Consider the following 20749-nt stretch of genomic DNA (forward strand, 5'->3'; position numbering starts at 1 on the left):
TACATAGTGGGCCATACACTTAACATCCATCATCAATTCCCAGGGATCCACATCTGCGTACTCTAAGGGGAATCTTTCTCAGAATATCTCTTTTTTTTTTAAAGCTTCTGCTGAGGAGACGTGCGACTTGTGACATGTGAGAAGCAGTAAATCAATTCAGTAGCATCTGGGATTTGCTGAACCCTCAGAGTAGAAATTCTCAGATTGTGCCCCCCCCCAAAAAAGCAGTATGCTTTGCAGGAACATGAAATCCTTTTTCTCACACCAGGGATTGGCCGTCTGTGTGAAGTCAGCTGGAGGGCTCCAGCATTGGCTTGTTGGTGCTTGACCGTGCAGGCGAGCTGTGATTGGGCTTCTGCACACAGATGAAATCGCCCCACGCTGGTACTTTGTTTGATGTTTAACCAGTTTCCTGTTAAGGAAAACTGGGTTGCGTTTATCTGTGTTTTCATTTCCAGAGGCTGCTCAGGGTTTGAGAGGTTAACCAGGTTTCGGTTAACTCCACTCGTCCTGTAGTTGAGAAGCAGCCGGTGACTCATCTCCTCGGGCCACAGGAAGGGCGGAGCTACCAGCAACAGGGACAAGTTGCAGGGCAAACTCAAAATCAGAGAAGCTGTCAAGCATTCCCTCTGCATACTAGGAGGATCACTTCCAGACCTGATGCTAAAGGACTTTGGGAACCAGAAACACACAAAGAGGGAGTTTAAACTTACAGGTGGAAAAACCTGTTTGGTGGGGTTTTTTTTTGTTAGGGCGTGGGTTTGCCTGGTGAGACTTTATGTGTGAAAGGTTTTTCCTTGTCGGTTTATTTGAAAAGCACTTTGCTCACTCTGGCTCGTGAGTAATATTTAATCATTCATCTCTTTCACCGCTCAAATGGAAAGCACCAATGGATCGGGTTACCAGCTCATCGAGGACTGCGAGGCCACGAACAGGACACTGTACAAGTTCTACGCGGCCGTCATGATTGTGATTTTCATCCTGGCTCTGCCTCTCAACGCGTCTGTCCTGCACCTCTTCATATTCAAGCTGAAATTCTGGAAATCCAACACCAACAACGTCTTCCTGTTCAACCTGGTGCTGGCAGACGTGCTTCTGCTCTTCTGTTTGCCCATAAAGGCATACAACTTCATCCGGGGGGAGAGGCGAAGCGCCAACGACACGGTGTGCAAAGCCATGCTCTTCATGCTGTTCCTGAACCGCGGGGCGAGCATCGCCTTCCTGACGGTGACCTCCATCGACCGCTATTTCAACGTCGTGCACCCCGGCCGCAAGAACCTGCTGAGAGCTCTCAAGAAATCTCCACACATCTCTATCTTCATCTGGCTGCTCCTGCTGCCTCTCACCATCCCCACCATGCTGAAGAACTTTGACTGCTGCAACAGCCACAGCCCGCAGCCCGACGACACTTTGGTGAAGGTGAGGTTTTTCCAATCCGAAGGAGCAACACGTTCGATATTTGTGACCTCGCGTCCGTCTTCAGTTTGTCAGCCGGCAAGAAAAAGCCCACTATAGGGAAGCAAAGAGGAGTTACAAAGCATGAAGCCTTTTGGTTTCACTATGAAAATATCTTGTTCGGGTGCGTTTGACGTCATGTGTTCATAACCCCATGACATGCAGCAAAGCAGTACTGAGTTTTGGAGTAATTCTGACTTATTCACATTCCAGCACTGACGTGCGGTAAAATCGAATTCCTGTGACTGAGGGGCCGAATGAATCCTAACAGAGCAATAAAGATTGTGTTATCGCATCCGAAAGCTACACTTAGATAGAGACAGTTTCCAGAGCTATTTTTGCTCTCACACACCACACAGCTCTTCTAAATGTTGAGCCTGGAGTGTGTAAGGCTGCACAATATTGTGTGTCTTCCCCCACTGTGACAGTTGCAGTTCATCATTCATTTATATTTTTATTATATTATATCGATTCGGCACATTAGAGAAAGAAATAGTAATAATAATATACATACAGTGTAAAACTGTACCCGTATTACGACCAGGACACGTGACCCAGCTGCCCGTGCAGTTTGCAGTTTGCGCTGAACTTTTGTTTTAATTCATTCCTGTTACGCAATTCTCTCTCTACATCTCTCACTATCTCTAACTGAGGTAGAAGCTGGCTCGACGCAGATTGCCAGGAGATTGGAGTTTCCTGTACTTGCCGATGGAATCGATTAAGCGTTGTGGTTCATTTAGGGTCACATGAGCAAAAAAAAAAAACTCGTCGATGACGTAAATGACCAATAATCCTCTTTTTCTGGTTTCTAAGGACGTGGTGGACAGCATGCGAGAAGTGGTCTTCTTTTCCCAGATCGTCATCCCCTTCGTCATCCTGGTCTACTGCACGGTGCACATTGTCAACCGGCTCAGGAAGAAGACGGTGGGGGATCGGACCAAGCTGAGGAGGGCCGTCTTCCTGGTGACCTCCGTCATGGTGGTGTTCTCGCTCTGCTTCCTCCCGTGCACCGTGGCCAGGATGGTTCTGCTGATCGCCCGGGTAGAAGAGTGGCCTGAGGCCTGGCAGGATAAAGCTGCGGTGGCCTTCGACGGCCTCATGGTCCTGTCCTATGTGGACTGTCTGCTGGACCCGCTGGTCTACTGCTTCTGCAGCACCAAGTTTAAAGGTCTTTACCTCTCCAATTATTTCCCGTTCTTACTGAAAGACGGTCACGTGCTGCCGGACAGCTCGACGGGAAACACGTTGCCACCTCCGCGCAATAATGTCATTTGAAATAGGGGACCCAAAAGAAATCTACCAGAGACTGAGCATCCCCAAAATGTGTTTTTAAGATTAGAGACTATGAAGACAAAACCCAGTTGTTATTTAAGATTATATTTTCTGTCAATATCTAAAAGTAATAATGTCAATGTGTTTCTTTTTTCTTTTGAATAAATGGTTGGTAAGTCAAGTATATATATAATTATGTTGGTACGTATGTAAATAGGAAGTTCTGGTTCTTACAAAGTTGGTCACATATTTCATGGCGTAGTTTTACTGACTCAATATGTCAAATCGTCTCCTGATGGTCTCGGATATATTCATGGTGGTGGATTTTATTTAGTGAGACTTTTCTGAATAGGACGGCCCGTCGGGCAAAAGTATGCACATCTGTTTTTCCTTTCTGCTTGGGCAGAAAGTAGTTATGGTCATAAACAATCCCTTTTTAACTGCGTGGGGGAAAAACTAACATGAATCCTATTTGCTTTACGCAACCTACATCTCAGCCTCGGCGTTAAGCAAATATTGGTGTTTAATGCCGTTGGTTAAGGCTTAACAAATATAACCGTGTCGCCCGTAAGTGTTGAAATCGTGTGAAATACAATTTTTAAAACCACAGTGGAAATTTTCCAAACCAAGGGAACAGAAGCGGGGACGTGCACAGTGAAACGTGTGCATGTAACTCCAAAATAGATGCATATATTAACATGGTCAACATGGAATACTGGACCCTTAACACGCACACAGGAAGTGCATTGTAAAAGATCTGTGTAATTGTGCTGTACGTATTGTGTACGTAACGGGAGGGTTTTCTTAATACCAATACTAAATCTTTCCTTTCCATATAAACTAAATCATGAATAATGACAGAAAAAAACGTTTACTCAGCTGTATTCTCATGAATCCTTTCTGATCATGCGTTAGTCATCGGGGAGGTTTGGCTCACGTTGATGATGTCATAAACAGTAACAGTACTGTGCGTCTGTTTACTGTCTGGCTATAAATACACTCATTTGAGACTCACAGGTGTTGCGTATCATAAAAGCCGTCACGTTTTATTTGTCACGGCACTGCCTGACAAGGTGGAACGCTACAACAATACGATGCGTCATTTGCAAACCGGGATGTTGAACAATTTCCTCGCCAGGTTGAATCATCGCGTTATGTTGAAACACAACTGAGGAGGAACCCCCAGTAGCCGATGCCTACTGGACTGAGAGGCACAAACGAGCAAGGAAACGCACCGATACACAATCCACTCCTCTCTGCAAGTCTCCCGTCCGTGTGTGAAAGTGCATGAAAACCCTGCAAATATTGACAGGGTAAAGCGAGTGGTTTGAAGTCCCCTATAGTATGACCTTAAACAAGATGTCAGTCAAACAAGCCTTTGACGCCCAGCAGGGTTTTTTGTATACTTTTAGCATCTAGTTGTTTAGTTTAGACCTGCGCTGGGCTGCACGTTCAATATGTATCATTCGTTTGACTGAAACTCAACTGTTCATTCAATACATTGCTGTCATTCTTGTGTATAATTTTGTATATGCATCAATTAAGTGGGTCTGCAAAGAGGCCCGACTATGTATGTACGTGATCTTTAAAAGTAGGCTCCGATTTCTCTCACCTATTGAGTCTTCTACAAAGTGAGAAACCCAGAGTTCAACTAGGACACATTCAGATGTTTTAATGGGTCAATCACATGTCTTATGCTGAGGACATACAACAGACAAAAATCTGTTTATACGTTACTGTTGAAGAAATAAGTCAATATAGCTCAGACAAAAAACAAGAGTCGGGATCATCCTAATGGATCCAACTAAACCCATGTGAAAAGCAGCGACGGCTCCCTCAGCTGCTCAGAAGCCAGAATGGGGAGAGTGTGAAAATGGCGCTGGAGAGCGCGTTTTCAAGCGGATAAGTGGAGATTGTGGCCGAGACTCTGATGTTTCGTACACGTTCGTATAGTTGTCTGTGTTCGCAGTTGGTTCTGCTCGGTTTGAAACCCAAATGGGAGATGCTCGAATGCAAATCTTTCACTGATTTTAGGATGTATCACCCCCATGACATGATTCAATGTAATAAAAGGATTTATTGATTTGATAAACATCTTCTGCCTTCTTCTGGTTATTATAAATTACATTTAAATAATGTGTTCCTGATGTCTTGTAAAACAAATGTTTTATTATAATATAAATATCATACCCCATCTTCATTTATATCGTGGAATGTTCACAATTTAGGTCACAGAAATGAAGAAAAAGATTTTAGAACTCCCTTTTTTTACCGCTTTAATGTATTCATTTCTTTATCTTCATTATGTAGAAACTCGGTCAAATTGTATTACCCAACTGCGAAACTCTGCCGTCACACAAACAATCCCATGAATCAATATGCACTTAAGCAATCTTAAAAACTTCCGTCATGATAGTGAGAGTGGGGGTGGTTCTGATGAATCGCTTTCTGAAGCCGAAACAAGGGTCAGACTTCAGTCTCATTTGTGGACATTTTTGGGTTCAAAGGCCGTCGAAGGAGTAAATGTTGCATTTCAGTGACCATTTCAACAAGGTGGCTTCAGTAATCTGATCCTTCTTGTTTATATGAATTTCTGGCCAATTGCTTTTTTGGTGTGTGTGACCAGTGACGTTGGTTCCCTGCTGGCAGTAGCTGGTTCTTACCCTGAAGAGGGACATGTGGAGACAGATCCTCAGGCCGTGGAGCAGGGGACACTGGAAAAACGGGAAGCTGTCGGGACGCACAAAGAGGAAGGAGGGGGGGTGGGGGGGAAGTAACGCAACCTTTCGGATGGGTGTGATAGTATCAGTTGGGATTGTTGACGGCCGCGCATTGAAGAGCATCCAAGTTTCCCTGCTGTCACAATCTTTGTAAAAAGCAGGCAACCACCCAACCCATCGTATAATTACTGTTACACACATATCTGATTCCTAAAAGGACAGTTCGGGTGTCGTCACGCACTCAGTTTGTAGAAACACACAGTACCAGAGTACCAGCACGGGACCAAAGCAATGTGCCGCTGTAGCAAAACCCCTTTATGTACCAAATCCAAATCATTATACATTCATGGCTTTACTGCATCTAGAATATTTGGACGGATCTATTGCCATCAGACAGCTTTCTGACAAGAAGGAAGCTGTTATATCCATCGATTGAAACACCAAATTCACACATTACAATAACGAATAATTAAATTGAGGCCAGTCAGTCCAGTGTTCTGTGGGGTAACACGACTGTTTTCATCAAAGTAGTCTTGTTGCTATAAGGACAGCGTCTGAAAAGTGTGTTTTGCTGCTTCCCTCTCCACAGCAGAACATTGCTTAACTTCCTCGTCGGTTGTCCCGTCTGAGGATGGTGCCTTCAAAACACCCAAACTGTCCCGCTGAACTGCACTCCTGGTGTTCGGTGTTCGGTGTTGGCTATGTGGTGCACAGAGGATTGTTCTGGAAACAGGCCGATAAAACACCTCATATATAAATGGCAATGAGTGATCTATATATTCGGCATTAATGGTACTTAATGCAATAATACGGGAAAGACAAACAAACAAGACCACTTTAAAATGTATTTTGGGAGGATGTATACATATATGTTAAAATAAAACTAGAGAACGTCTCAAGACTCTTTAGCATATGGCTAGAAACTGTTTATTTGGACCTTGCTTTCATTCCAACAGATTTCCAGTAAAGCTTGGAAGGTCGCTGGACATCGAGTTGTCCAAACATATCAGTCCCGATCATTTACACAACAGAAGCACGCGGGCAGCCATTAGGTACCTGGTCGGGGATCAGTGCAGGGCGCAAGCCGATCCACCCCGACAGGGCAAAGGCCGGAAACACCTCGACTTTAACAACGGTGGAAGATAAACAGAGAGTGACAGAGAAGCAGATTCAACGTGAAATAAGAGGTTAAACACCAAACAGATAGCGTGTGTGTGTGTGTGTGTGTGTGTGTGTGTGAGACTGTGTTTGCGGGTGTGAGTGGGAGGAAGCTGAAACCACTGGCACAGAAAATATTTCTCATGAAAATGTTACTAATTGTAACACATATGTGACGTGCGTCTTGCAGAGCACCAGAGCACCGGTGCTCTAAGTGCAAACAAAGTAAACAAGCGAGCGTGTACGTGCTGTAGCCATCATGACCGGTGCTGTTTAACACAACGCACTTAATAATGTTAGGATGGCCGTGTTTTAACAAAACTTGTCAGTGGATTACTACACAGTATAAAGTACGAAGAGATATGTGGCACTTGTAGCTGGCGTGCACAACACACGATACATCAGTTGGGTCTGCATGGTTCTCCAGTCAACATGGAGTCATCTCTCGATATCGCCGTGTTGTGCAAGCACACGCTTTGCACACGTTAGAGTGTAGTATTGTGAGCAGCATAGAAAGCATATTTCATCCTACAAAGCGGTGGATTTAGACCACCAGCCCCGGACCACCCTGGAATCCCATAACTTCTCCCACAACCTGCTCCCCGGATGATAAACCACACAACCGGGGGAAGTGCGAGCGCCGCCACCTGCTGCGTTGAACATAATGGCCTCGCGGTGAGCAATGTCGGACCCCGGCGCGAAAGCAGAGCAAACAGACTTGGCTACATGGTCCGAATTGGCAGCGACAAGCAGACAAACAAGCGATTAATGAATGTTACCGGCTGTTATTGGTTATTGCTGCTGCAGGGGGAACAACCTGCATTTAGTAAAACGCTTGAGTGGCTGAATGTTAAGTTGAGAGAAAATGACATGGAGCCTGTGGAGCATCAATAAACCAGAGCAACATGTTGGGTGGTAACGGGACCGGTATCACTGTGTAACACGGGGGGTTCAACATCGGTGGTTTTCACATCTCATCCATAGCAAATTGTAAATTGGCTTATTTGAGGAAATTGCACTTTCTTGTTTCTTGTTCTTCTGAGTTTGTGTCCCTATGGTTGAATGCACTCATTGTAAGTCGCTTTGGATAAAAGCGTCAGCTAAATGACATGTAATGTAATGTAATTTTATCCTTTTATTTTCGCTTTCTTCACAAAGACACAAAGCTACCTGAACATAGAGGCATTTTAAGGAAACAATTGTCAGATGGCGTTGTGCGCGACAAGCATCCCTTGACCACAAGGGTTTTTTCTCTCTTAGCGTTTACTTATCGACATTTGCATCTCTTAGTACTTCCTTTCGCTGCTTTACTTTTCATCACCATGCAGAGATGTTTGTTATCTTAAAACTTGATGATGATTGTTTTATATATTTTTTCCGTATTTTCCTTTGAAGCAGTTACAGGATCCGCTCAACTGGAATCCTCCTGTCTTTAAGGAGGAACACCGATCAGCATTTCTGTGGGAGAAACTCAATGTTGCAACGGCTATTAAAGGATGCACTGTTGTGGTCGACGGTGCAATATACCAAATGTCTTAATGCCCTCGGTCTGTTCAGACACGTGTCCCGTAGCAGAAGTTATGCAACAATGCTCTTATGTGCTCTTTTACATAATGTCTGGGACAGTGCGTGACAAGTCGTAACACGCTGTCACGCTAGTGGACTTTGGGTTTCTGCAGACTTACTTTTTTTGGGAGGGGGGTTTGCAATCATTACAGTGTGTAGATTTTCTGGTCCTTGCTTTTTATTGTTTGACAGTTAAAGGAGCAGCTGATGAGTAGGGCGAGATCATATTTGACTAAGGCCAGGGGGTGTCAAATAATTGAAGCCAATTTATGAATTTAAGGGCTATGGAAATTATAGTTGCTTGACAGAGGGATGAGAGGGCGTTTTACGACAAGCTACAGAACAGAACCACACCTGAGTTGGGACATCACTTCACACTGGTTTGCAAATCTTCTTCTCCTTTGCACCGGCGCTGAAAACCGTCAACCGTCATCTACCGCGATTAAAAGAGAATGTGGTCGAGATAAATGAAAAACTTCTTCCACATTCTTGCACCGAGAGAATTTACTGTCACCTCACTCAGGAGTAAAGCCAGACATGTGCAGGCATGATGGTTGAGCGTCGACAGCCACCTGCGGAATTTCCAGAGCATCCCCCCCCCCCATCGCGTCCAAAGAATGGGAGAACCTTCAGTTTCTGTGTCACACACCGCCGGTCGATCAGATCAAAACACTTGTAAAGCGTTTTCGTGGCAGGGAGGCATCTTCCCCGATCCGCATCTGACTAAGAGTCTTCAAACCCCACCTCCTACTGCAGAAAAAAGAAAGATCCGTCCTCTCTGGACGATCAGTAACAGCCTCACATACAAGAAGGGCTCACACACTCACTGGAAGAGACCGTTTGCTTCTCTTTTCATTCAGAACTTTTCCCCTTTCAGCTGGTGCTTTGTTTACGGCGCATGTTTCCTCAGCGTGTTATGTCGCGGCCGGCCGACTCCGCCATCGCGGTGAGGCTCTCAGGAGGGGACTGTTGGATTTGACAGCTGACAGCGACAGAGGGGAACCGGTGCCCGAGGAGACGAGGTTCTGGACCAGCGAGCACCTGAGAAGAAAGGAAAGGATTTCAACCCTGCCTGGAAACACCTTTAACCCTCATTCTTCCCATTGCATTGGTATTGCTTCTTCTGCCGCCTCTATGAATGGTATCAGCCGAGAGAACATGTCAACGAATGACACGGTTGACCATTGCAAAGCACCCAACCAAACCACATACGAATTCCTCTCCTGGCTGATGATTGGAGAGTTCGTGCTGGGTCTGCCTCTCAACCTGTCGGTCCTCTACATATTCATCTTCAGGTATGAGGAAACTCTGGCCGCCGTTTCGTTGTTATTTTGACACAGTAGTCAGAGAGAAATGTGGACATGGGCCGCGAGAGGTGAAGGTAAAGCCCTGAGACAGGGCAAAGGGTTCGACTTGAACTCGATAGTTGATGTTCACCCATTTCATCAGCGGGTAGGAATGGCCGGTGATTTAGCGAGTGATTCAAACTGAAAGAAAGTTATTGAGTCCAGGAGACTTTGACCTCCTGCAGTTAGTACGTACAATACCACCCTAATCGGCCATCGTGGAAACGACGGCTCAGTCGGGGGGGTGTTGGAGAGGATGCGGGCGGAACTCCATCTACGTATTGCAGCGGGCCACGAATGTGAGAGCAGGGCGGATAGAAAGTGACATCTTACTTAAGTGTTTTGTCGTTATTATAGCCACCAATAAATAAACTAAAAACTAAAAATGTACCTGTTTTTTTTAAACGTTGGATCCTTCAAGTTTTGTGTTGATACAATGAATAATTGTATACATGTGTAATACCACTGTAGCTTCCTGATGAAGAGCATGAGAGGGACGGCAGTCACATCCTGTTTGGATGCTCAGTCCATTTCCGCAATGAAAAAGGCTGAAATTCTCTAAACTGATCTGCATTCCTAACGTGGGCCCTAAAGTTTATTGCACTCAGTCGCTTTATTTGAAATTGTTGTAATAACAGTAAAAGTGATTTGAAATGGAAAGCGTAGTGATTTTTCATCACAAAACTTTTTTAAACAAGACAATCTGGGTGTGCTGATCTTGAGATAAACTCATAAAAGGGTTGAATGTAGAACCGTATTCAACACTGTAGGTCTGTGGATACATTCATGATTAATGTAGCGGGGAAGCAAATAACCGCTTTGTCACAACTTCCCCTTTAGGTACAAGTTCTGGAGGAACAAAAGCGTCTTCCTCTTCAACATCGTGGTCGCCGATTTCTTGCTGGTGGCCTGTCTTCCTGCCACGGCCTACCACTACCATCACGGCCAAAGGCGCAGCTCCGAAAAATGGGTGTGCAAGACGATGCTCTTCATGCTGTTCCTCAACCGCGGCGCCAGCATCGGCTTCCTCATCACCCTCTCCGTAGAGCGCTACTTCAAGGTGGTGCATCTCGGGAGGAGGGGTATTGTCAAAGTGCTGAAGAAGGCCCCTCAGGTCTCCATCGTCATCTGGCTCGTCTTGCTGCCCCTCACCATCCCCACGATGGTCGAGACCTTCGAGTGCTGCAACAGTCACGGCCGCGAAATCGAAACCGTTTATCACGATGTGACGGACACATTCAGAGAGGTGTGCCTTTGGTATCTTTGCTTTTTTCCCCCCCTACGTGAGTTTGCATTAACGAGAGCTGTAAAAAGGAACTAAAAAAGGCATTTATAGATGGCAATCGGCCAATACACCAACATTTGCTGTCAACGACGATGACAACTTTCTTTACACTTCCTCATACCGTGACGCGTTAATGCCCTGTCCAGGAATCACAGCATGTTAAACTGCAGACACGGTCAAATTCATGGTTTTCTGACGTGATGTCCTTGCGTTTTGGGTCTGCTACACTCAGACAAGACAGGTGAGGACATGAGGAGAGGAATGAGTCGAGGAAGAATGAGGAAGACTTGACTCAGAAATTAGTCGGGAACCGAAAACGGTCACCGAGAGCGGGGTGTGGATCGCGAGCTCTGCCTGTAGAGACACGAACGCAGCACACTCGCCGTGACCTTTCGTTTCTTTCCTTCTCTTAAGGTCGTGTACTTCGGCCAGATCGTCCTGCCCTTCGTCGTCCTGGTCTACTGCACGGTGCGCATCGTCAACCGGCTGAGGAGGAAGACGGTGGGGGAGAGGACCAAACTGAGGAGAGCCGTGTGGGTGGTCATGTCCGTCGCGGTGGTCTTCTCCGTCTGCTTCCTGCCCAGCACCTTGGCCCGAGCGGTGCTGCTGAGCGTGCGGCTAAACCCAGAATGGAGGAGCGCGGAGGACGTCGTGGTCCAGGTCTACGACACCCTCATGGTCCTGTCGTACATCGACTGCCTGCTGGACCCGCTGGTGTACTGCTTCTGCAACTCGGGGTTCAAAGACGCCTACGTGTCCACCTTCTGTCCTGCGTTTCTCCGCAAGAGGCTGCTGAAGACCAACCTTGGCTTGGGGGCGACGACAACAACAACCACCACTACTACTTCTGGAAATAGGGACGCGGTTTTGCCGATGTTAGCAAAATGATTTTTTCTTTCCCCTGGTGAAAGCTGTCTTTAACAGCTGTTAACATCGCAGATAGCTAAACCACACAAGCTACCCCAGCAGATTTTTAACGTTTTTCTCAGAAGAAGGTCAGGGAGGCCAAAGACTGAAACCACGGCGGAGGCGGATGCAACCTGACATCCTCTGAGGGCATATCCAAACTCCTTACCTTACGTAATATTGTTGTTTTACGTCTATAAGACGAGTGGTATGTTTGTTTCAGCTGTATGTTTTAAACGGTAATATTTGGATGTATATATTTTTTGTATTTTTCTATGGTTTCTATGATGGTCCTTGCACTAACTTCAAAGACGGCCACGCAAAATAGTCTCTGCTTTTTTCACATTCCATTTCCAGCTGTTGCTAACTAGCTGACTGATGTGTATGATCAGGGTGACCAGGGCCGCCTTATTTCTCAAAACAGGTCACAAGTTATGTTTGTGAAATGAGCACTACTGAAATGTCAAAGCCGTAAGGACCTAGAAGGCGTATTTAAAATTTCCTCATACAGTCTGCACGTCATTTTGTGATTTGAAATTGAAATATTTGTATGAGGATGAATTGCAGACTGAAGATTGTATACTACTGCTGTTACCACAAGATGGAGGTCCTTCATGTATAAATACCCCGTGAGCAATGCACCAACATGAGGTATCCACGATCTACCCTCCTACATCATTGACCTTCCTGATCACACTTCCCTTTCTCCTTTCAGACTGCAGGCAGGAATTGCAACAGATGAAATTGTTTGGCCAAAAACAGCCCGTTCCCACGAATTGTTTGTCTATCCATTTCCTTACTCACGGTACTTTTTATTCCCCCCCCGAATGGTGTTTGAAACCTTTTGCGGTGTGTCCACATGTTTGCAGTAAGGGTGTAGCAACGGCAGAGATTGTGGCGGCTGTCAAGTCGCGGCTAGCAAGTTTAAAGCGATGCGATAACACACAGCAGCGACAGAACAAACCTGTGTTGTGTCTTCTTAAATGTCGATGGCCGAGCCTCAGACTGAATGATGTTTTTCCGGAATTAAGCTCATTAGAAGAACAGGGAGCGTGCACTTCATGCAACTGGAATCAAACGTCTCTATTATTAAGTCTCGGGATCTCCTAAACAAGTATGGCGGGGGGGGGGGGGGTCCGTCAGACCGGCCCACTCAATACACGGCAATAGACCAATCTGTGGCCTACTTAGAAAAATACCAATGGACTTGACATTATTTCGCATGTTAACAAATAATTGAAATCATGCCTTTTTTTTATTACATTTGGATCCATAACTTTGCCTGGATAGACACAATAAAATGATACTGGCTATCGTAACACAATCTCACTCACAGAGGGCCAAAATGAAAACACGGGAGTACGCTGGTGGCAATGGCCAGTAGGCGACACCATAATTATGACATTGATACAATACCTGCCCTAAATATCATCTAAATATCAATACAATGTAGAGGAATTTCTGGTATCAATACGATACCAGAAATACGTCCTGCGTGTGTCCCGCTGTGAGCATGCTCATTGCTCCCCGGGCAAGAATGTAAGCCATGGGTTATAAATGCAACGTAAGTCGCTTTGGATAAAAGCGTCAGCTAAATGACCTGTAATGTAATATGATATTGATATATATATATGATATATTTATTGTACTGTCCGATGTTTAGGCCTTGAGTATGACATGTCTGGGCTAGAGGGAATGACATTGAATGACACAGAAGAAACAAAGTTGGTGGCGAGACGCACTTTAATAGGAAGCTTTGGCCAAAGCGGAACGTTAGATGCTGAAATTCCTTAAATACGATGCTGAGGGGCGGATGTTCACGTATGTATATCTTTTTTTCCCACCCAGTCCTGAACAGGAGAGTGAGCTGCTCAACACTCACCTGTTCCAAGGAGCGTCAGCAGTCGACTGTGCTCCTGTAGGACCTTGTGTTTCTGTGAACCAGCTCATATGAAGTCGAGGCTGAGCAGAAGACAACACAGCATGTTCTTTCACAGCAGGAACAACCGTCTGATGTTCTACTGCTTTTCAGTGGCAACACGATAAACATGTCCGATTACACAGCGCAGTCTTGTATGAAATAAATTGCTTTCTTTCTAAAGGTTTCCACAAAGAGTTCATTGTCCCGACAAGATTATGTTTTTTCTCACTATTTTGCCAACCAAAACAAACAAAAGAACAAAAAAACTCCTGTTGCTGCCTCTCCTGCTGTATATTTTGTTACATTTGTATCTATTTTGCCACGTGTTATGCGATGCTCCATTGCACTGATAAGCAGGAATAAAGCAATATGATGTAAATAGCTTAGATAATGAACAAAAAAACCTATAAATCCGCAAAAACCTATAAATCTCTGATGAGTGTTTGTGCTACAAAACTAATATTTTGTGTTTTTTGAAATTGAAATATTTTAGCAGTAAGATACAGAATATGCTCAGGCCCATTGCCATCTCAGAACAATTCGGCTAGAAACGAAATAATTCATTTACTTTTTACATGGAACGTATGTGTAATATTTCTCTTTTATGACATCATAACTTTATTAATGTCTCCCTTTCTTCTCTCAAGCAAAAGCCTCAAATCCTGCCAGGTGCTCGCTCCTCACATCCGCCACACGATGGCAGCGCAACACAATCATGCACTCAAACCAGGGACAGATTCAGGGATTGAATTCTCCTGAAATGAAATGACAGCCAATAATGTTGGCTGTGGGCTTTGCAGATATAGTATGAGGTTTATAAAACAAACCGAAAAATCTCAAAATAAACAGACAAAAATCCCAATCCCAATGTTGTTGTATTGGATGGACGATCAGTCACAATCACCAGTTGGCCAGAGATGTACCAAAATGAGCCAGATTGCTCCTGTATTTTAAGGACATGCAGCAGATTTCTTCTCACTTGGCCTTGTTGATTTCTGGGAGCAGATAACGCCTTCCCCCACGCCGGAGTGTCGGCACAGACACACGGCAATGCCATTATGCGAAGTAAAAGGGAGCATCTCGAAGGGGTCATTTCAAAGAGCCGGTTGGTTCGTCTTTAACAGACTCCCTAGTTATGTAGCCACAGAAACACACTAGAAAAAGAAATGCATCCATTAATTAATAATTCCCATTGTCAAAAATTGGAGCCACGGTGAGTAGAAAATGAATCAGTTATTAGTTTGTAGGTGGGAACTTGTGAAAAAGCGGCAGAGTTATCAGGGAAAAGAAATTCAAAATCATATTGTTCAAACTTAACCATCATCGCTCTGCTGAGAACCACAATCCCAACAAACAGACCTGGATAGAACAAAGGGTGAGCTGGGTCACACTGATGTGTAATGAGCCAATATTACCCTTTTATTGAAACTGGGATCCAGTCCAGCTGGTGTTGTCCTCATATGATGAGGGTGCCGCACAGCGCTGACATTAATCAGAGCATTGATTGATTGTTACACTGACGGTTTAGTGGAAGATGTTTTTTTCGGTATCATAAAACATCCATGATTTTACGTGTCAGTGGTTTTACAGCCTTGTGGTTTTTAACTCTGAGGCTTCTTTTTTTCCCCCTTCTTGACAGGTTTTCTTTGTTCAGAATTGACTAAAAACCCAAATAGGCAGACCAAAAATAGCAGTCAGATCTGGCTTGGCAAGGCCAGTCAGGTCCTGCAGTCTGCATCATGGTGGCGATCCAAAGCAGCCCGGATCCAAGGCGTCCCTCTGCCATTTTCTAAAGAGACCCGTCTCTTCCTTCTCTTTTTTTTTCTTCTCCTCCTCCTCGACTCCGTGACGGTGATGCCAAGCTTTGGAGGGCCTGGCAACAGACACGCTCTCCTCCTGCTGGTGTGCCGGTGTATTTGTGTTCTGTACCAACCAAACACACACACAACCTTCTGTACCAAACCCAAACGCACACGGATGAACAGCGATGACAGATGAGTCGGGGACTGGAACGTTGCTTCAGGCAAAGATCGGAGGAAGGAGTGGACGTCTTCCAAAAATCAAACCCACCAAAGGTCAAACACACACAGTTCTTAATCGAGAACAAATCAAGAACAAGTCCGTTAAAAAAAGGACGATACTGTCCAGCTCTATTCCTCTCGTCGTTTCAGATTTAAACAGCGCTCAGGAAAGAGAAAAGACACTTTGGATTTCAGAAGCTTTTAATTGGATTTTATTTCTCTGCAAAAGTACTGTATTCAAAGCTGAAGATTAATAATCAACCTGAGCATAAAACATATCATTTAATCGTTAATTTATCTAAGCAAAAAGGTAAATAGTGGACTCACACACATCATATTAGATGCCTTCCTGATTGCATTTGGGGAGGAGACTGTGTAGGACTGGGGTCGCCAAATTTATCAAATTTAACAGCAGCAGATGCAGAAATGCTTTTTGTAATAAATGGACAAACCAATAAATTTCTCTCATACCAAACGCCTCAATGTAGTGTTGCAAATCAATTATCAATTGTTGATTTTCTTGCAGTGTGACAATCGTCTTTTCACTAGATTACATACATTTTGCACATCTAACATAGGAAATTGCGCTGCTGCTTGCGTTAAAGTGACTCGATGCAACGACGCACGCCATTGGCGAATATCTTGATGCACTGGGAGGTTCTCGAACCGCAAAGTGCTGAGGAGACGGGCAGCCTTTATGGGCGTCTGCGCTGCACTTTCTGTTGCGTGTCCCTGGGTTACATCATACATCCTTTTGGTTTTCATGCATGGAGATGCATGTATTTCAAACACAAAGCTTTCTGATGCTGGAAGCATCTTAAATCTTTAATTACCCCCATTGTTGCATTCTCATAGACCAAAATGGCTCTTGGCAATCTAGGCCTTGGCTTTGATTCCGATTGGACAGGAGACCCCCGTCCCCCCCAGACCGCAGTAGCCATCAGGGTTTTTACTCAGGTACTGCTGGTGGTAGTCCTCGGCGTAGTAGAAAGGCTTGCCGTCGGCTATTTCTGTTGTGATGGCGCCGAAACCTTCCTCGCTCAGCACCTGAAAGAGGCAGAAGCAGCAAAGGCACCGCATTTGTACATTTATAAAGACGTAAACCTAAAAAAACAAATGGGATTTATTGTTGTTGAAGCAATGGGGGAACAGATGGATGAGAAGATGGAAGAGTCCGTGATCTCTGTGGAATCGACCAAGTACCATATAACAGGAATAGTGTATGATGGGAAGTCAAGTTCTATTAGATCTCTTCAATTTTGAAAACCCCAAAAGTTGTGTGTTTCCATGTAAACTTTCCCTACAAGTTTTTTCAGTGCACCGGTTTATGCTTTTACATTTTATTTCCCCTCCCTGGATCCTGTTGTATGCCTGAAACAATTTCTCCTCCTCCAGTTTCTCTCAGCAAGGCCTCACACTGGAAAGCACTTACTGACATCTTGGGAAGAAAAGGAGGAAATGTGTTTATGACAAACTAAAAAGAACAGACAAGGCACGTGCACACACACACAAATGTATTTGCGGTAGAAACAGTTGGTAATGACACCTTCTCCTTGTGATAAAATAACTCAACCAGATGGCATGTGGCTGAATCAAAAGACAAAGAGAGCATGAAAAGACACACACACACACACACACACACACACACACACACTGATGGAAGTTACATTCCTAACGGGGAGGTGTTGCCTTGTTTTCTGGAATGTGTGCAGGCATGTTTACAACACAGCGTGATCATGCCATGGGAGGCAGGAGCGCTTCATTTGGCTCGACGTTGACATGTTTTGTGTTTTATCTGCAAAGCTGCTGTTCTCTCCTCCAGACGCGACAGCTACCGAATCCCAAATCCTCTGAAGCGACACCGCCGGGGTTTATGGTAATTACCCCGCTGGTGAACCTAAACAATAATAAAACTGAACCACGCCGTGCATGATGGTGAAGACTAGTTGGTTGAAAAGTGTGTGCCAATGCTTAATTTAGTGGCTGATCATTCAGGTTCAATATTTAATACTTGTGATTTTCAGTTAATTCTGCGTTTTTTTTTGTGACTATGCCGACGGTACTTACTGATCAATAGAAATGGTAAAAAGCATAAACAACTGAAGCAACAGTGGGTTCCAGCTGATAAAAATGACAACTAGTCTCGCCTTAGAATCTGTATTTCACAATAAAGTCAGTTGACTTTTATATATTTTCGTTTAACTTACTTTGTCTTGCTGGAGCAAATTTTGCTTTTTAAATGTAACTTCACGCCCACAGAACACCTAATCACAGGTGTCACCAGTGTTCACTTCACCAAACATCCCTCCAGCAGGCATTTGATGAATGGACGGGACTCAAGGCGCTTCATGTCATTGACCCACCGCATCCATCCATCCAGTGATGGAGGGGAATGTCAGGTGAGGTTCCTCTTGCCCTTCAGGTCCAGCTCAACATTCTTACTTTAGGCAAAGCCTTCGGGAGGAATTTGGAGGTTAACTGGGGATTTAACAGCCAATCTTTGGATTGGAAGGAGAGCCGCTGTCGGCCCAGAACAGGGTTCACCAGAGAGCTTGAGGTCAACCTCTACAAATCACCGTGGTCTAAATAGATAGAACGGATATGCCACCTTTAACTCTTGAATGTAGATTAAGAAGATGTTTTCTTTTCATTTTTATTGTGTCAGGAAATATTGTAATGACATATTTCAAGAAACTGCAAAAGAAAATATGAATTAATGCTCGTTTCCATCCACTACTGGAATGGATGATTGGGAGTTGCATCATGAGACAGAGTGCCATCAAACGTCCCGTTCCCCATAGGAGAGATTGCGTTAAGTTTAGAGACTCCTTTGACTCTTTTAGCTCCACCATCATGTCATAACCATATCTTAGCTGGACTCGCTTTAGTAGAGCTTTGCGCTACATCTGGTCCCACATCTTGTTTCGGCTCCCTCAACTTTTTGTAATTGGTAATAAGTAGAACCTATTGTTCTATCCATTGCAGATTCATCCTTTAGTTAGTTCGAGTGTGTGTGTATGGCTTCAAACATGTATCTTGCATCATATCTGAGAAGAGAGAACAGGAATGTGTATGACTGCCAACGTTTACATTACTCAACTTTTTCTAATTTGTAATCACTAGAACGTATTGGCATCATTTTGCAGATGCCTGACCTGCTCAAGAGCCCCCGGGGGGGAAATACTAAAAAGTGAGAGACAATGGGACTTAAAGCTGTGCCGGATGATTTCACTCATGGGTTCCCCCTAATAGCCACTGAGAGGTAATTGTTTGAAAACCTTTTTAAGTTCACCGACGTCAGCGCTCGGAGGCTGAGAAAGAGGACGTCAGCAAACCAACCCGGAGGGTCCGAGATGCTGCTAGAGCCCAAAACGCCAGAGAGACCAAAGATCTAACGTGGGTGGGATCAGTGATGCTCCCTGCGGTTTGATTCATCGAGGTACAAAACAGCAGTGGGTCGGAACGAGACCCTGTTGCAGCAGCACCTCGTGATTTCATTTACATACAGTGAGCAGATATATATTTGTACGCAACATTTCAAACACAAAGCAAATAACGTATGAGGGAAAATATGTCATAGATAAAATAAAAAGGAAAATAATTAAAGTTAAGGTTATTACATGGCGCAATACACTGATGCACACTCTTTGTATATCTAAAGATCCAGCAGAACCTTTCAGTTTACGACTTGAAGGCAAATCTTTGAATGGCGGTTAAATGGGAATCAATGATTGTTCAGGTCAGTCAGGGAAAAGTGGTTTCAGACCAAACATGAATGCTAAAGGGTGCAGAAATCCATCCTGCATGAACCATTCCACACCACAGTCTAAAGTCATGTTTTTGCAGACTTGTTTTTTTTGCAGCATTGTGATAAAAAGAAGGCCACCAATAAAACAAAGATGTTTTCATCATGTCATAAATGACCTCAGTCATTGATCTAGATATTATAAAGATAACGGTGAAATAATGATTCAGTTTGAACTTTATACGTGTAAGAATTTCCATGTAGCTGTGTGAAAGGTGACCTATAAAACCTTACGAACAAGCAATCGCGTTAGTCCCGTTATGTCGGTTTAAATTCCCCGTCAATGTTTTGATGTGTTGTGACGTATCCGTTTTCTGGGTCGCCACTGGGGTCCACTGTTCTTTCAGAGCCCCTTTTCAGTCTCACGGGGCAGCACACACTTAAAAGATTTTCATTGTACTCTGCCTTTAAAATAATTGTACCGACACAGAGCTGTTGGTTGGATTTGGCTCTAGGCTTAAGATAATGGGTACCGACGTTAATCCTGCACTATCCCAAAAACGTCTCCATCTTCCGTGGTGCCGGTCGCATGGCGTCCCCAACCGCCCCCAACCGTCCTCCCTGCGTTTCAGTGCGCCGGTTCGAGCAGCTCCTGCAGCTGTTAGCAGCCTGCAATAGATGCATAATTCACCGCCATTCATTTGCATGTCAGAGAAGTAGATTTCTCATTTGAAATGCAAATACCTTGACTGCTGTGGTAAAGCAGGGGAAAACGTGAGCGCTGCAGATAAGCACTCGCGAGGTGAATCAGGCGTGTAAAAAGCACCGGAGAGGGATTTCATAGACAAAGGAGGCAAGAGAAAGAAAGGGAAGAAAAAGCAGCTGTTTTGTGTTTAGGAGACCTTAGAAGGGTGTTCATGAAAAGGAAATGTAGCCGGAGAGGTGCACTAAGAGGGAAAGAGATGCCAGAGCAAAGAATACACGCGGCTCCGCCGAGGGTGCACACATTATTACATGAAGCACGCAGACACACACACACACACACACAGACACGCACACAGACACGCACGCACGCCCTGTTACCACTTCCACCTGCCATTTTAGATGCAGTGCACACCCTAATGACGGGTAGGAGGCCAGAGAAGAAAAGGGAGGCTCCTTTCATGCTGCAAACAAACGCCAGCCGACTGCCGGGTAATTTTCTGCAGTGCCGTTGTGCTTTACACACACACACGCACACACACCAAATTCCCCAATCCCAATACAATCGAGGCGGGCGGCGTGGAGAACATAGTCGATACCCTGACACCAAATGAACCAGAGCGTTGTCTCTCTCCTTAGCGCCGCTCCTGGC

The 20749-nt window shown here is 44.7% G+C and overlaps 3 protein-coding genes across 4 annotated transcripts in view; 2 read left to right on the forward strand and 1 right to left on the reverse strand.

Moving 5' to 3' along the window:
* The first annotated feature begins 265 nt into the window (after nucleotides 1-265).
* gpr31 (G protein-coupled receptor 31) lies at nucleotides 266-4821 on the forward strand. Its single transcript, XM_040161325.2, has 2 exons — nucleotides 266-1419; nucleotides 2269-4821. Exons 1-2 carry the CDS (start codon nucleotides 877-879, stop codon nucleotides 2728-2730), a joined length of 1005 nt encoding a protein of 334 aa, XP_040017259.1. The 5' UTR covers nucleotides 266-876; the 3' UTR covers nucleotides 2731-4821.
* Nucleotides 4822-8814: 3993 nt separating this feature from the next.
* LOC120808013 (12-(S)-hydroxy-5,8,10,14-eicosatetraenoic acid receptor) lies at nucleotides 8815-13809 on the forward strand. Its single transcript, XM_040160567.2, has 3 exons — nucleotides 8815-9466; nucleotides 10358-10763; nucleotides 11217-13809. Exons 1-3 carry the CDS (start codon nucleotides 9306-9308, stop codon nucleotides 11688-11690), a joined length of 1041 nt encoding a protein of 346 aa, XP_040016501.2. The 5' UTR covers nucleotides 8815-9305; the 3' UTR covers nucleotides 11691-13809.
* Nucleotides 13810-15833: 2024 nt separating this feature from the next.
* Nucleotides 15834-20749, reverse strand: part of msraa (methionine sulfoxide reductase Aa) — a 25235-nt gene continuing 20319 nt past the window's right edge. For both annotated transcript variants that reach the window (XM_040160570.2, XM_040160568.2), the window contains one exon: nucleotides 15834-16697. In XM_040160570.2, the coding sequence (XP_040016504.2) occupies nucleotides 16527-16697 (171 nt within the window). In that variant the 3' untranslated portion in view covers nucleotides 15834-16526. The remainder of the gene's footprint in view (nucleotides 16698-20749) is intronic.

This window comes from Gasterosteus aculeatus, chromosome 18 (genome assembly GCF_964276395.1).
Source record: "Gasterosteus aculeatus chromosome 18, fGasAcu3.hap1.1, whole genome shotgun sequence".
In the NCBI taxonomy this organism is placed as follows: Eukaryota; Metazoa; Chordata; class Actinopteri; order Perciformes; family Gasterosteidae; genus Gasterosteus; species Gasterosteus aculeatus.

Coding starts and splice junctions, on each gene's coding strand:
- LOC120808013 (XM_040160567.2), top strand. CDS start 9,306: ATGAATGGTATCAGCCGAGAGAACATGTCAACGAATGACACGGTTGAC. Junction 9,467..10,357: donor CTCTACATATTCATCTTCAG/GTATGAGGAAAC, acceptor CTTCCCCTTTAG/GTACAAGTTCTGGAGGAACA. Junction 10,764..11,216: donor TGACGGACACATTCAGAGAG/GTGTGCCTTTGG, acceptor CCTTCTCTTAAG/GTCGTGTACTTCGGCCAGAT.
- gpr31 (XM_040161325.2), top strand. CDS start 877: ATGGAAAGCACCAATGGATCGGGTTACCAGCTCATCGAGGACTGCGAG. Junction 1,420..2,268: donor CCGACGACACTTTGGTGAAG/GTGAGGTTTTTC, acceptor CTGGTTTCTAAG/GACGTGGTGGACAGCATGCG.